Genomic DNA, 14,472 nt, shown 5'->3' with positions numbered 1-14,472 from the left:
TTATCTCAACTTTGAACACAAAAGAGCATTTGTGTCACTTGCAAATGTAAATTGTGTTACATGTACCACACTGTAGTCTGTCCTCTATCAATCATTTGTTACTGCCAAAACCATCATTTCTCTTAATAAGTAATTATTACATGTTCATTATTAATTTTCTTGTTAGGTAAATCGTGGGTACAGGATCCTTTTTCCATTGACATACAAACGTTGTAGGGTCAACAAATTCACGTGAGTAAAAGGATTTGTATGTTTGTGTGTGTTTTATGTGGTTCTCAGCCTCACAGAACACATATTCTAGTGACACAGATCTTACCTCCGCCTCACGTGTCATGCTTAGTTTAACCTTTGCTTTTTTTTCTGTGTATGTCTTGCAGGAGTGGGTCAGTAGTTGTTGACATGACCCTTGTATTTACCAACCAATCTGTGGTTCCTAGCACAACCAAAGCTGAAGAAACTCTGCAGGAAGCCCTCAGCCAAGGGCACACATTTCTGGATGTCATTCCTGGTACTGTTACTGCAAGTAAGTTTACATTCATCCACACAACATTAAGTCATTACCAGACAGCATTAAGTCAAGACAAGTCCACAACTTCCAGATGATTACTGCAAGTAATCATGCACTCAGTAATACCAATGGTATGCTCATGTCTGATGAAGAAGCACCATTGATTTATTACACACAAAAATACTGCATATTTTTTAAATTCAGTTGAATCAATTAATGATTTGTCATTAATGATAATGTCAGAGTTATCATCATGAATCAACAGAAAGTAATGCCTTAAATTAAAGGTATCAAATATTAGCCTGTATCTGTTTTTCAGCATCAAAAAATGATAAACAAGGGTCTAGTACATGCCAAATTCCCACCTGAAAAACTTGTTCTATGATTATTCATACAATTATTGATATTTTTCAATGTAAGATTAAAACCATTAATTTTGTTTTTCAGACTTAGATCTGGTTAAAAAAAAATCAGCCTCATCATCAATGTTTTGGTTTTTTTTTGTTGTTTTCAGCACTGGAATGATAGGTGAAACCATATGTATGTAATGTCTTGCCTATTAATTAGACTAGAATTATGTAGACACAAAATGGCAGTGGACCAAGAACTCACCCCTGAGGATCATTCTGTGTAACAACAGCAGTGTCTCATTTGTGGCTGTCAATGGTCACAAACTTGTTTTCTAGAAGACAGGTACAGTATGATGTGAACCTGCAGTCCTGAACCATCAGAATGTTGTGATTAATGATATCAAAGGTGGTGCTGAAATGTAACAGTGGCAAAATCCAGAACAACCCAGCAAATTTGCTTTACCCTTCTTTCTCTTAGGTGAAGCCAATGCAACTACAACTACAACCACAACCACAACCACAACCACAACCATGGCCACAACTGCTTCAACTGCAGCAAGCACCTCTGCATCTCCCAAGCTGACCTTGAACAGAACTGTTCTGATCTGTTTTCCACTTTTTTACTTGCTTATCGTAAGACATTGACACTAGGTGTATTTTAATAAATTTAATATCCTAGGAATGGAAGAGAGAACATGGCAACAAATTAATATGAAGGGGAGAACCTGGATAAAGAAGATCTTGAAATTAAGAGAATATTAGAAAGTGTGTTATGTCTGAAGTTTTAAGTAGAGAAATTCAAAATAATTATTGTTCTGTGTATACATAATTTAATACAAAAGACTAATAAATGTAACATATTTAATACCTATTTGTGCTCTTTCTGCATGTCACCCCTTGTCATCATTTTCTATCTGTTTAGTGCTGGCACATGTAGTACACCCACTTCATATTTTGCCGTTCAGTCATTTCTCAAAAAAGGGGCAAAAACAACCAGGAAATAGCCCAGTGAATATGGTGACTTGTGAGTCTATGAATTATGTTTCCAATAGTATTTCATAGGTTGAGCAAGAGTCAGCAGTACCTATAGGCCCAGAACCTACCAAGGCTGAGGTCAAGTGTGAATTGAATTGTGAATTTACCAATAAATTCCAAATCAGTTTTTGAATTTGAATTGAAATAAGTGACAGTTTATAGAATTTAAATTTGAATGGAATGAAATGGAATTTAATGAAATTCCAATGGCTAAATTATTTCATTTATCCCTGCAAACAACTCTTACTTTGACAATGATTTACCATTACAAAGACTGTCTAAAAAATCATTGAATCATTTCATTTTTAACACACACACCCTTAAAATAAGATTTTTTAAGAGGCAGTGTAGTTTGCTAATACTTAAAGATATGTTTGTATGAAGTCTATGGTAATTCATTTAATTTTTGTTAAATAGTTGAAAAATAAATGCATGGGTTTCTTCTCCTCATGGCTAGGATCATGGTCAGATTTCAAGGAAGACTTTTGAGGGCAAAAGAGGAATCTGCCAAGGAATCTTTTTCCTTCTTTTTTATTCACCTGAATAAAATTTCTCTGCAACTCATGCAAATCAGGTAGCCAGAGAATTAGTATTGCTGTGGCAAAATAGAGCTAAAGCAAGACATATTCAATCTACAATGAAATGGGCTCCAACTGATCAGAGCAACTCACAGACACCTCATAAATCATAGCATGCTTGAGAGTGGTGACACAAGGACACCTTGGCTGACCCACCCCTACCCATGGCAGAATGAAGCGAATTTGCTCTGTCACTGTGGGGTCCTGGCCGTTGTCAGCAAATAGTAAGGCCAGTTTTGAGGACAGGCTGTAGCACTCAGCCTGCAGTCAAGATAAGCTAAGATAAGATGTATTTTTTAAGGCAATCCCTTGTAAAATGTGGAATTTAAAATCTGTTTTTCACATGTATCATGAATATATAAATATGTATAACTCATTCAGACTAAAACTTTTTTTTGCAAATTCTTCCAAAAAAGTGAACCATAGAACCACTAAATGTCTTGGATACAGTGTGTAGCCACTAGAAGCCAGTCTGGAACGATTTCTGCACATGATTCACACAAATCAAGTTTGGATCAAAAATGACACTAGAATAAATGACCTGCCTATCAGTTGTGGCTTATCTTAGCCCCAACTTTCACCTTGATTGTTGTAAACAAATTATTTGCTGTTGCAAATTATGTTATACCAGCACTTTGTTAACCCCAGCACAACAAATTTGGATCTGCAGAGTCAACAAGCAGATGTGTTTTGCAGTAAGTACGGCTTCTTTTAAATCCATATTAACAGACACGTGCAGACGTCCATACACTCGCACTCAAGTCACTTGCATGTGACCACACACACAAAAGCATGCATGGAAGATGGCGCACCTGTCAATTTTGTGCATGACGCTGCTAAATTATTGTGAGGCACAATAGGTAGCACACATTCTTGTAGAACCGCAGAGAGGTGACATCCCTCCCAATTCTGTGTTCTTTTTTTTGTTCTCATGGAAAATTGCCAAAGAAACTGAAGACTGGTGGAAAATTGTTGCTTGACAGGATTGCCTTCATGCCTCTTTGTTCCTGTCAGAGTCTTTATATGCTTAATTTGATATTTTATTTGTAATGTGTTATTAAAGGTACACTTCACCAAAAAAAAATCAGCTACAATATTTGTTGGAGTTAATGGTTGACTGATGAAACTATTAAGAAATTGATTCTCAACTATTACGTACAGGTTGCCCTTTGAAAAAAAGTCGAAATCTCTCCTGTCAAAGTAAGTTGCCATTTCAGGAATGTTCTTTGGTCTAGTGTTAAAGGGTGAGCAGAACATCTCAAATTACTAAATTTCCTCATAGAGCCACTTTAACAAATGAAAAACCTCATGATATGCATAGATAACCAAAAGGAAGAAGTACTAACAACCAAAGAAAAGTGGAGAAGTGAATCTAGAGATAGGTTTGTTGCTTACTCAAGCTGTCTGCAGACAAAGCAGACTCACAGTGCAAGTATGTGAAACAGCCAAGAGGTGGAGATCAGATCATAATAATGGGAGTTGTCTGTGTTTGAGAGAATTAGATCGGGCTTCTTTACTCCGATGTAGTTTTATCTACAACATCTTCCTTAAGCGCTTGAGTGACCACAGTTCCTTCACCAAAAAAGGTCAGTAAAAATATGATTTTTATTTCCATAACTCTCTCTTGCTCTCTTGCTTTCTCAGTATGTCAGTCTTTAGTCTTTAGGTGAGCCTGTCTTTTGCCAGCAGTGTATTTGTTTGTTTTAGTACCATTAGTGCTTGTGAAGGCGAATGATATGTTAAATATGACATGAAATAACACAAAAAGTCAAGATTGGCATTAACAATACTGATCACTGTTTCAAAGTTAACAGACTGGCTGTTGGGGACCCCCACCACCACCACCACTGAAAAAAAAATGGCAGGCCTGCTTATCCCCTGCCTCCTCCATTCCTGATGCATAAGATGTCAATTAGAATAGAAAGATGGAATATCACAACATTGGGGTATAAAGGCCTTCTGTGGAAACATTTTAATGTAGTTGTGCGTGTGTTAATTGTTTTGTATGTTCTTTATGAAAATGTGTATAGTGTATTTTAATTAGATTAAAGTATGGCGCCTTTCACTCTGTTGAAGGGAACGAATTATGCATTTCTGTCAACAGGGTGGGTTAAAGCATTTTACTCGAAGAAATATATGTTTTATTCCATGCTGTTGACAGAAATTCACAAATGATCATGAACTCTATTTGAATTTGACACAATTGTTTTCACAATTGGCAAGGTACATCAAATCATATCAATGTATGAAATTGCAAAATGTTCAGTTAACAGTAGTTGATGCCTGTTATGTTGTTAAAAAGCATTTGTTGAAGACAAAACTCATATATGCACTTATATATATGCACACATATGTGCAGGTGCAAAGATTTTTTCTCAAAAATATGACAGGCTAGCTAGTCATTGAAGGGCCAATGACTACGTAATGAAACAAGAAGTCATGACAGGTTGCGAGTCAATGAGATGGGGTCTGTAGGCCAGCAATGGTGAGCCTTAAGCCACAACAATAATTGCAAAACCCCAACCCTAAAGTTATTCTTTATTCTTTGAAGAAATTTATAGAATGATTTTTAAATTACATGAAAAACAACTTGTAAATATGCCTTTTATGAAATGTGGCATGTATTCACATGCCATGTGCTAGCTTATCAACTACAGTATATGGACAAAAGTATTTGGCCACACCTGTTTTTCAGGGTTTGGGTTAGGCCCCTTATCTCCAGTGAATGCTTAAGCATACTATGCTTCCAACTTTGTGGCAACAGTTTGGGGAAGGCCCTTTTCTATTCCAACATGACTGTGCCCCAGTGCACAAAGCAAGGACTATATAGACATGGTTTGATGAGTTGGGTGTGGAAGAACTTGGCTGGCCCGCACGGAGCCCTGACCTCAACCCCATCGAACACCTTTGGGATGAACTGGAACGGAGATTGTGAGCCAGGCCTTCTCGTCCAACATCAGTGCCTGACCTCATAAATGCTCTACAGAATGAATGTAACTGTAGTGTAATGTAACTGTAGTATACTGTTAAAATGCAAAATGGGCCTTTCTCTTAATAGATTTCAATGGATTTGACATAAAGAACACAAGAACAGCCACACACAAGAACAGCCACCATGAGATGTGGAGTCACGACTCTTGTCATTTTCCTGGTTGGTGAGTCAAATCATCACAGTCACCTACATTTATGGATTTTTCTGCATATCTCCATAGAAACAGAATGACAAATCTGTACAAGGTCTACAATGTTTCAGAATCTCTCTTCACATCCATTCTCATGAAAAACCCATTTTCATCTTATTGTCCTTCTATGATGGTCACAACCACCATAAATTCAGGGAGAGATGATGCACTGTTCTCAACAACTAGTCTCCTCGAAGACAGTGAACAAGCGTGAAAACAGACTTCACCAAATGAAGATCACCAAATGAATGCAGTTTTGAACTGATGCAAAATATTAAAATAACTACATTAAACGATGCAGACATCTAAGAATGCTAACTGTAACTGTGTTCATAATGATGATGTAATTATTATCAATCATTAAGAACTCTTTAAACTAAATTGATTTGAATTCCTCAATTAAATGGTGACAGAAAAACAGCCAATGAAATGCAAGCATTTAAACACTGGTTATTACAAAAAGGCTTAAGATAAAGTCCATGTTAAAGTGATGAAAGGTGGCATAGACTGCTCCATTCATTACTCCATAGGGTTGCACAGTACCATCTTATCCAACAGTCCGATTCTCTTCTCATGTGCTAACTGAGTGATAAGCCAGTAAAATAAAATACATATTGTCAGCTATTCACTACACTGGGGATGCATTTCTTAGAATTCAGACTACTTTACATGTTACGGTATTAATATAAAAAACTTAACTACACATAATGCTTATCTAACTAGATAATATCAACTGGAACTTTTAAGGGCTGACATTGACTGTCTGAAGATCTTTATTCCTCTTGAAGACAGCACATTTATTTATTTATTTATTTATTTATTTATTTTGCAGACATAAATGAACACGTGGAAAGTATTCAAATTACAAAATATTGTACACTGGAGGAAATTTGGTATAATAATTCTTTTGGGCTAAGGTAGCAAGAGATTTTAGTGTTACTACTACACCTACAGTAACTGTAGAGGTGCCGTTCTCAAGTGATTCCTGCAGTCCAGACATTGCCAGTACAGCTAGATCCTTAACTGAGTGCCTCTCTAATTAATTTTAAAATGTGACCAATAAAATGTATTTTAAATGGAAGACCTTACATATATTGCTATATAATTTATCACTATGGGTCTGATTCACAGTATGGCATTCTTTCCATATACTGACACTAATATAATTCCCATAATCCTTTCCTTTTTTTCCACAGCTATCACACCCACATCATGTTTGAATAGTGCAGGCATGGAAATAATTGAAATGACACAGGCACTTAGCCCTTCACCCACAGTACAATTCCCCTTTGATCAAAACTCTGTCATAAATTCAGACACAACAGCTTCGACCACAACAGAAGTCCAGACTGTTGCTGCCTTTACAACACCATCCCCTCCTGTCAGACCAATTAGATTGGCAAATGAAATAACTACTGTTCTTCAAACTATTCTTGGACAGCTTCAGCCATATCCTACTAATACTGACACTACTACAGCAGTAGCACCCACTGCAACAGCAGCAGTATCGAACTCTGTAGGTAATACTACAGCCTTCACCAATACAACCAAGGTCACTCTCCTTATTGACACAACCAAAAGTACAGAGCACAGCAGTACAGCTTTCCCCACCACTTCTACACAAGGCACTGTGACAGCTGTCCCTGCTGTTGAGAACAATACCCAAAGCAGTACAACCATTCAGAATAATGAGGCTTCAAACACTATTACAATTCTAGATGCATCAGATGGAATCAAGGCTACGACACTCAGCAATTTAATGACGCCTACCCCATTTACCACTATAACCAACTCTGTCCACCTTTCAGATACGGGAGAAAGTGAAGCAAACACTGAGACAATGTCCATCACATCTCCTATTGAAAAGACTTCAAAAATTTCAACTCACACAACTCAACCTATTACGGCTTATCCCAGTCTATTTATCAGCACAAGTGTATCTCACAGTGCATCTTCATCTACAAATTCTGAGTCTACTAGATATGAATCTACCACTAGCAATATTACACCTACTGCTTCAACAACAACAAACATAGCTTCAAGTCCCATGATTTCACCCATAACTTCATCCTTTATGGCCATACCCATCATTTCAACACTAAAAACTACACCAACTACTTCAGTCCACACAACCTCATCTATAACCTCAGCCCCTGTGACATCACCTATAACTGACAGAACTATTACCACAACATCAGCTCCCCCTTCACATATTACTTTACAACCAATATATACAGACATCACTTCAGTTCCCATAACTATGCAACCTATTACTTCAGCCACTACAAGTACAGCTACAAGTTCAGCCCCTACAACAACATCCATATATTCCATTGCAGCTAATACTTCGCTACCATTAGATAGAACAGCTTCAGAAAAAACTGCAGAGTTTATGACACTAATGACCACACATATATCTTTAGCAAGTGTGAATACACCTACACCATCATCCACCACAACTATACCCATTACTTCAGTCACCACAACTGCATCCATGGCTTCAAACACCATAATTACAAGCATAAATTCTGACCCCATTACCAAAAGCACTGCTTTACCTTCTACAAGCACCATCACCACAAAACTACATATAACTTCATCCCCTTCCATGGCCAACATGACTAATTCAGGTGTAACCACTGAAAATGCAAATTCAGAATTCAAGACTACAGACACCAAAGTAGCCCATACAACTACTGTCAGAGTATCAGTCCCCATAAATATATTCATGACATCCATTACCCCAGTTCCTACGGAAACAGATACCATGTCCACAAACATCCCCTCTGATTCTTCTACAACAATAATGACAGCTTTAGCTCGCACAGCTACATCACTATCTTCAAGTCCTACCATGAGACAATTCATGACTTCAGCTGCTGTTGCTACACCTATAATCACAACCATGAAAACTACATCTACACCTGCTCGTTTAATTCAAACCATAATTCCAGGTTCTACAGCACAAGTCCTAACCTCAGCTGAGACAACTACAATACCTGTACCCCCAATAACTAAAACCCCATCCATGCCCTCAACCACAAACATTTCCTTAACACCCAAAACGACAAGTAGCACATCACCGCCCACAACTAAACACACAAGCTCAGCCTACACACTTATACCACAATTTTCAACTCCCATGCCTCCCCAATCTGAAACTACCACCCCCATATCTGCACGCATCATTTCAGGCACTGAAGCTGCACTCATACCTTCAGCCTACTTCAGCTCTTCCACCTCCTCAGCATCAGCCACAACACAGACCATAACGACTACACCTGTGTCTCCAAGTTTCACACCAACACCAAAACCTTCAGTCCCACAGACTACTTCCCTAACTTCAACTATCCTGAATGTACCTCTGACTTCATCCCCCTCAACTAATGTCATGACATCAGTTTTTGAAACCACACCTTCAGTTCTGACAACCACCAGCATTAGTTCAGGCTATACACGTAGAGACACAACTTCAGAATCAAGTAGTAGTGTCCATGATTTTTCCACAACATTTTTGACCCTCTTAGCTCCAACAAGTGCACCTGTAGCTACAGCCCCCAGAACATCACATGCTGTTTCACAAAAAGTGTCAAATACCCAATCCACAATCACAATTCCTATTACTCCACTTGCACCTTCGACCACCACTACTACACCAATAACCACAGGCCCCATAAGTACAGCTGTACATCTAAGCCCCAATACAGCAAGTATTACTTCAAATCCCATAACTGGAAACCCTTTTATTACATCTTCATCCACCCTGCAAAACCTAAAGACTTCTGCTTTTATGACTGAATCTATCATGCCATTCACTTCCATTAAATCACCTATTACTTCAACCTCCACAGCACCCATAACTTCAACCCTCACCCCAACATCAGACCTAACTACAACATCCACAACTTTGCTCATAACATCAGCTTTTACAAATGAACATGCATCACCTATTACTCCAACCTCTACAGTTCCTGGCATAGCTTCAGCCCTCACCTCAACACCACCCACACCTACAACATCCACAACTTTACCCCTATCTTCAACACCAACTACATCATTCAGTACTCCAACCACTACAAATACATTGATGAATTTAACCCCCACTACCCCAGCCATCCAAACTTCACTCATATTTCCATCCCAAATGACTACATCATCCTCAAATCCAGCCAGTATGACTGTTTACATAAATACAAACCCCACTACTACACCCATGTTTTCCCCCTCCTTGACTACGCCCATTACTTCACCTCCCTTGTCTAACGCTATAACTTCAGCTGCTTTAACTAAACATACAGCTACATCTGTAGTAGGCAAGGACATTTCTTCAGCTGTGACAGATGCAACTACCATAACATCAGCTCTTACAAATGAGCATACATCACTTATTACTCCAAAATACACAGCTCCTCCCATAGCTTCAATACTCACCCCAACAAGGCCCACACCTACAACATCCACAACTGTACCCCTATCTTCCACACCAACTACATCATTCAGGACGCCAATCTCTACAAATATAGCTTCAGCTGCTTCAACTAAACATGCAGCTACTTCCATAGCAGGCATGGATATTTCTTTAGCTGTGACAGACACAAATACCAAAACTCAGACTCTTGAAAATGAGCATACAACTACAGCCACAACCTTTAGTTCACTTCCCATAACCACAAGCACCATTTCAAGGCCTACTGCCACCAGTAAAATGCCAGCCTTCACAACGTCTGTCACTTCTTCATCTCCCCAAACCTTATCTAGGGCCACACACTCTACATTTATGAGCATAACTTCAGCCCCTATGACCACTGAAATTACTTCTATCATAACAACGCCAGAGGTTTCACATTCTGTGACTCCACAATCCAAAACTCCAATTCTTACTTCTACACTTGTACCTTTGGCCACAACTACTGCACTCAGAACCTCAGCCGATAAGACTTCATTATTTTCAGAACCTACAAATACAAACAGAATTTCATCCACCACATATTTTGCGACAGACTCAGTTTCTGCAGTTTCAGATTCAATTTCCACAGTTACAGCATTAAAACCTGCAGCCTCAACAACTACATCATTCACAACTACAATTCCCACAACCACATCCGTAAATACAAGTCCCACTTCTACAATTAACTCTCCATCCACCGTTATGAGCATGCTTTACACATCAGACAACATGACTGACACAGGTTCAGTTCTCACAGATAAACATAAAACTACAGTCGATTCAACCCTTTCTTTAGTTTCACCATCTAGCATGACTTCAGTGTTCACAACTACAAACAAAGCTTCCCCATCCACAACTTATGTCACTTCTTCAACTTTGAAAACTGCATCTATGGCCTCAGCCCCCACAACTACAAGTAGTACTTCAGTTCCTATGACCTCTAAAACTACTTCTGCCTCAGTGACTACAGCCAAGGTTTTAAATCCTGTGACTCCCCAATCTATAACTGCAGTTTCTATTACCACACCTTTGGCCACTACTACTGCACTTAGAACCTCAGCTGACAGGACTGCATTATTTTCAGAACCCACAAATACAAACAGAATTTCATCCACCATACATTTTGTGACAGACTCAGTTTCAACTTCAGCTCCAACAGGTACACCTAGAGTCACACCCCCCACAATTACTGCAATTTTAGGCCCCACAACAAGTACTACTTCAAATCTCTTAACTGGAACCCTTTTGACTACACCCAAATATTCATCCATCCTGACTAAACAAAATACTTCTCCTCTTAAGACTGACTTGTCACTCACTTCCAATGTATCGCCCATTAATCCAAGCTCCACAGCTCCTGCTATAGCTTCAACCCTCACCCCAACACCACCCATACCTTCAGCATTAGCTCCAACAGGTACACCTAGAGTTACATCTCCCACAATTCATACAATGTTAGACTCCTCAACAAGTATTACATCGAATCCCATAACTGGAACCCCTTTAATTACACTCACATCTTCATCCACCCTGAAGACACTAAGGACGTCTGCTACATCACCTATTACTCCAACCTACACAGCTCCTCCCATAGTTTCAACCCTCACCCCAACACCACCCACACCTACAACATCCACAACTTTGCCCATATCTAAAACACCAATTACATCACTCAGTACTCCAACCCCTACAAATACATTGATGAATTTGACCCCCATCAATTCAGCCATCCAAACTTCACTCACAGCATCATCTCAAACAACCATATCATCCACAGCTTCAGCCACTATGACTGTGTCCAAAAATACAAACCCCACCACTACACCCATATCTTCATCCTCTTTTATTACACCCATCACATCACCTCCCTTGCCAAACAACACAGCTTCAGCTGCTTCAGCTAAACATGCAGCTACTTCCATAGCAGGCATGGACATTTCTTCAGCTGTGACAGACGCAAATACCAAAACTCAAGCTCTTGAACATACAACTATAGACATAACCCCTTCTTCACTTCTCACAACCACAAGCACCATTTCAGGACCCACAGCTACAAACAAAACACCAGCCACCACACCCTCTGTCTCTTCTTCATTTTTTCAAACCATATCTACAGCCACAGACTCTACATTTACAAGCGTAACTTCAGCCTATGTGACCACTGAAATTACTTCGGTCATGGCAACACCTGAGGTTTCAAATTCTGTGACTCCCCAATCCAAAACTGCAATTCCTACTTCAATACTTGTACCTTTGGCCACAACTACTACACTCAGACCCTCAGCTGACAGGACTACATTATTTTCTGAACCTACAAATACAAAGACGATTTCATCAACCACAAATTTTGTGACAGACTCAGTTTCAACTTCAGCTCCAACAGGTACACCTAGAGTCACATCCCCCACAATTACTGCAATTTTAGGCCCCACAACAAGTACTACTTCAAATCTCCTAACTGGAACCCTTTTGACTACACCCACATATTCAACCATCCTGACTAAACAAAATACTTCTCCTCTTAAGACTGATTTGTCACTAACTTCCAATATATCACCCATTAATCCAAGCACCACAGCACCACCTGTAACTTCAACCCACACTCCAACATCCCTCATAACTACAGTGTCCACAACTTTGCCTATATCTTCAACACCAACAACATCAATCAGTACTCCAACAACTACAAATACACTGATGAATTTTACCCCCATCACTCCAGAATTCCAAACTTCATTCATAACGTCAAACCAAATAACCAAATCATCCACAAATACAAACCCCACTACTACACACATATTTTCGTCTCCCTTGACTATACCCCTTACATCTCTTCCCTTGGCTAATACTACAGCTTTAGCTGCTTCAACTAAACACACAGTTACCTCCGTAGTAGGCATAGAAGTTTCCTCAGCTTTGACAGATGCAACTACCATAACATCTGCTCCCACAAATTCACATGCAACTACAGCCATAACTGTTTTTTCAGTTCCCACAACCACCCACACCACTTCAGAAACAAACAAAATTCCAACAGACACAATTAATATCAGTCCTACAGCTCACAAAACAGCATCTATGGTCACAGCCCCTACAACTACAAGTATAACTTTAACCCCTGTGACCTCTAAAATTACTTCTGTTCCAATTTGTACACCCACGTTTTCAACCACATTGACTCCCCAAAGTTTGACGACAAACACTAGGACAACATTTGAACCTTCCATTTCAGCTTCTATGACAATACCAGTAACTTCAGAACCTACGACAACACCATCAGCTTCTGCTTCCATAAATACAAAATCCACCTTTACAACCATATTACCTGGTGTCACTACACCCATACCTTCAGAAGCCTTGACTACAACCAGAAATTCAAATCCCTCAACAACTCTGAGAACTTCAGCCAGAAGGAACACATCTGTGACAACAGCCCCTGTAAATACTTCCACCAATTCAGCTGCCACAAAAATACCTACAGCTACAGCACTGACAATAAGCGTTCCTTCAGTTTCCAAAACCAGTAGCCTCACTTCTGCCCCCTCAGGGACACACCCAACTTCAGTCCTCACAACTATACCCATACCTCCAGCTCCCATGACTACAACTGGATTCTCAAGCACCAGGACTCCAGTCATATCTCCTGCTTCTAATACTGCACGACCCACAACTTCAGCAACTGTTGCCCCTCCTTCTGCTGCAGCTTCCCAAACTGTACATACTGCAACCGCGGCCACAAGTATAACTCATACAGCTACGTCAGTCCCCATCACTACACCACTCAAAGCCACGTCCTCCCCTTCCTCAGCGTCACCTCTCCTGCTGTCTTCAGCTACCAGAGGAACCGTTGTGTTTTTTACAAATGCACCTACACTTGCTGTCATTACCCCAATTACATTTCAGCATCCAGTTGTATTTCGTGAAACCTTTTCTGCAAGGAACTCTGCCTCTACTTTGGCCACCTCCTCCAATATAAGCAGCACAAACACTGCCTCTGTCAATGGGACTGACCAAATCAACGCACTTACCCCTAAGTCTATGTCAATGTGGGCCAGCAGAGAACCAGAGGGGACGCTGGCCCTGCAAATGAAGATACATGGGGTTTTCAGCTCTACTTACTTGGATACACAAACACTTGAATACCTGGAGCTAGCTAGAAATGTGACAGAAGAGGTATGTGGTGACATCCCAGAGCATCAATAATATCAATGGAGCATAATTACACTGTACAACAAAGTGCTGCAGCTTCTTACTCTTTCTTTGTCCATAGGTGAGCCGTGCTTTCAGGATTAGGTATCCCGAGACCTTTATGCGATCTGAAGTGAATGGATTCTGGTGAGCAGTTAGTGGGGAATATAAAATAGTTTGTTTG

The 14,472-nt window shown here is 39.7% G+C and overlaps 1 protein-coding gene across 1 annotated transcript; it reads left to right on the top strand.

The window, feature by feature from the left end:
- Nucleotides 1–3,982: 3,982 nt before the first annotated feature.
- On the top strand, nt 3,983–14,069 carry LOC118793607 (mucin-2-like; the record flags this gene model as incomplete). Its single annotated transcript, XM_036551833.1, has 3 exons — nt 3,983–4,057; nt 5,530–5,626; nt 6,850–14,069. Coding segments are annotated over exons 2-3 (7,260 nt in total), but the record flags the coding sequence as incomplete, so codon positions are not given.
- Between the last annotated feature and the right edge of the window lie 403 nt (nt 14,070–14,472).

The sequence above is a fragment of the Megalops cyprinoides genome, chromosome 18 (genome assembly GCF_013368585.1).
Source record: "Megalops cyprinoides isolate fMegCyp1 chromosome 18, fMegCyp1.pri, whole genome shotgun sequence".
Lineage (NCBI taxonomy): Eukaryota > Metazoa > Chordata > Actinopteri > Elopiformes > Megalopidae > Megalops > Megalops cyprinoides.
The sequence above is the reverse complement of the archived record's forward strand: the minus strand, read 5'-3'. Positions and strand labels throughout refer to the sequence as shown.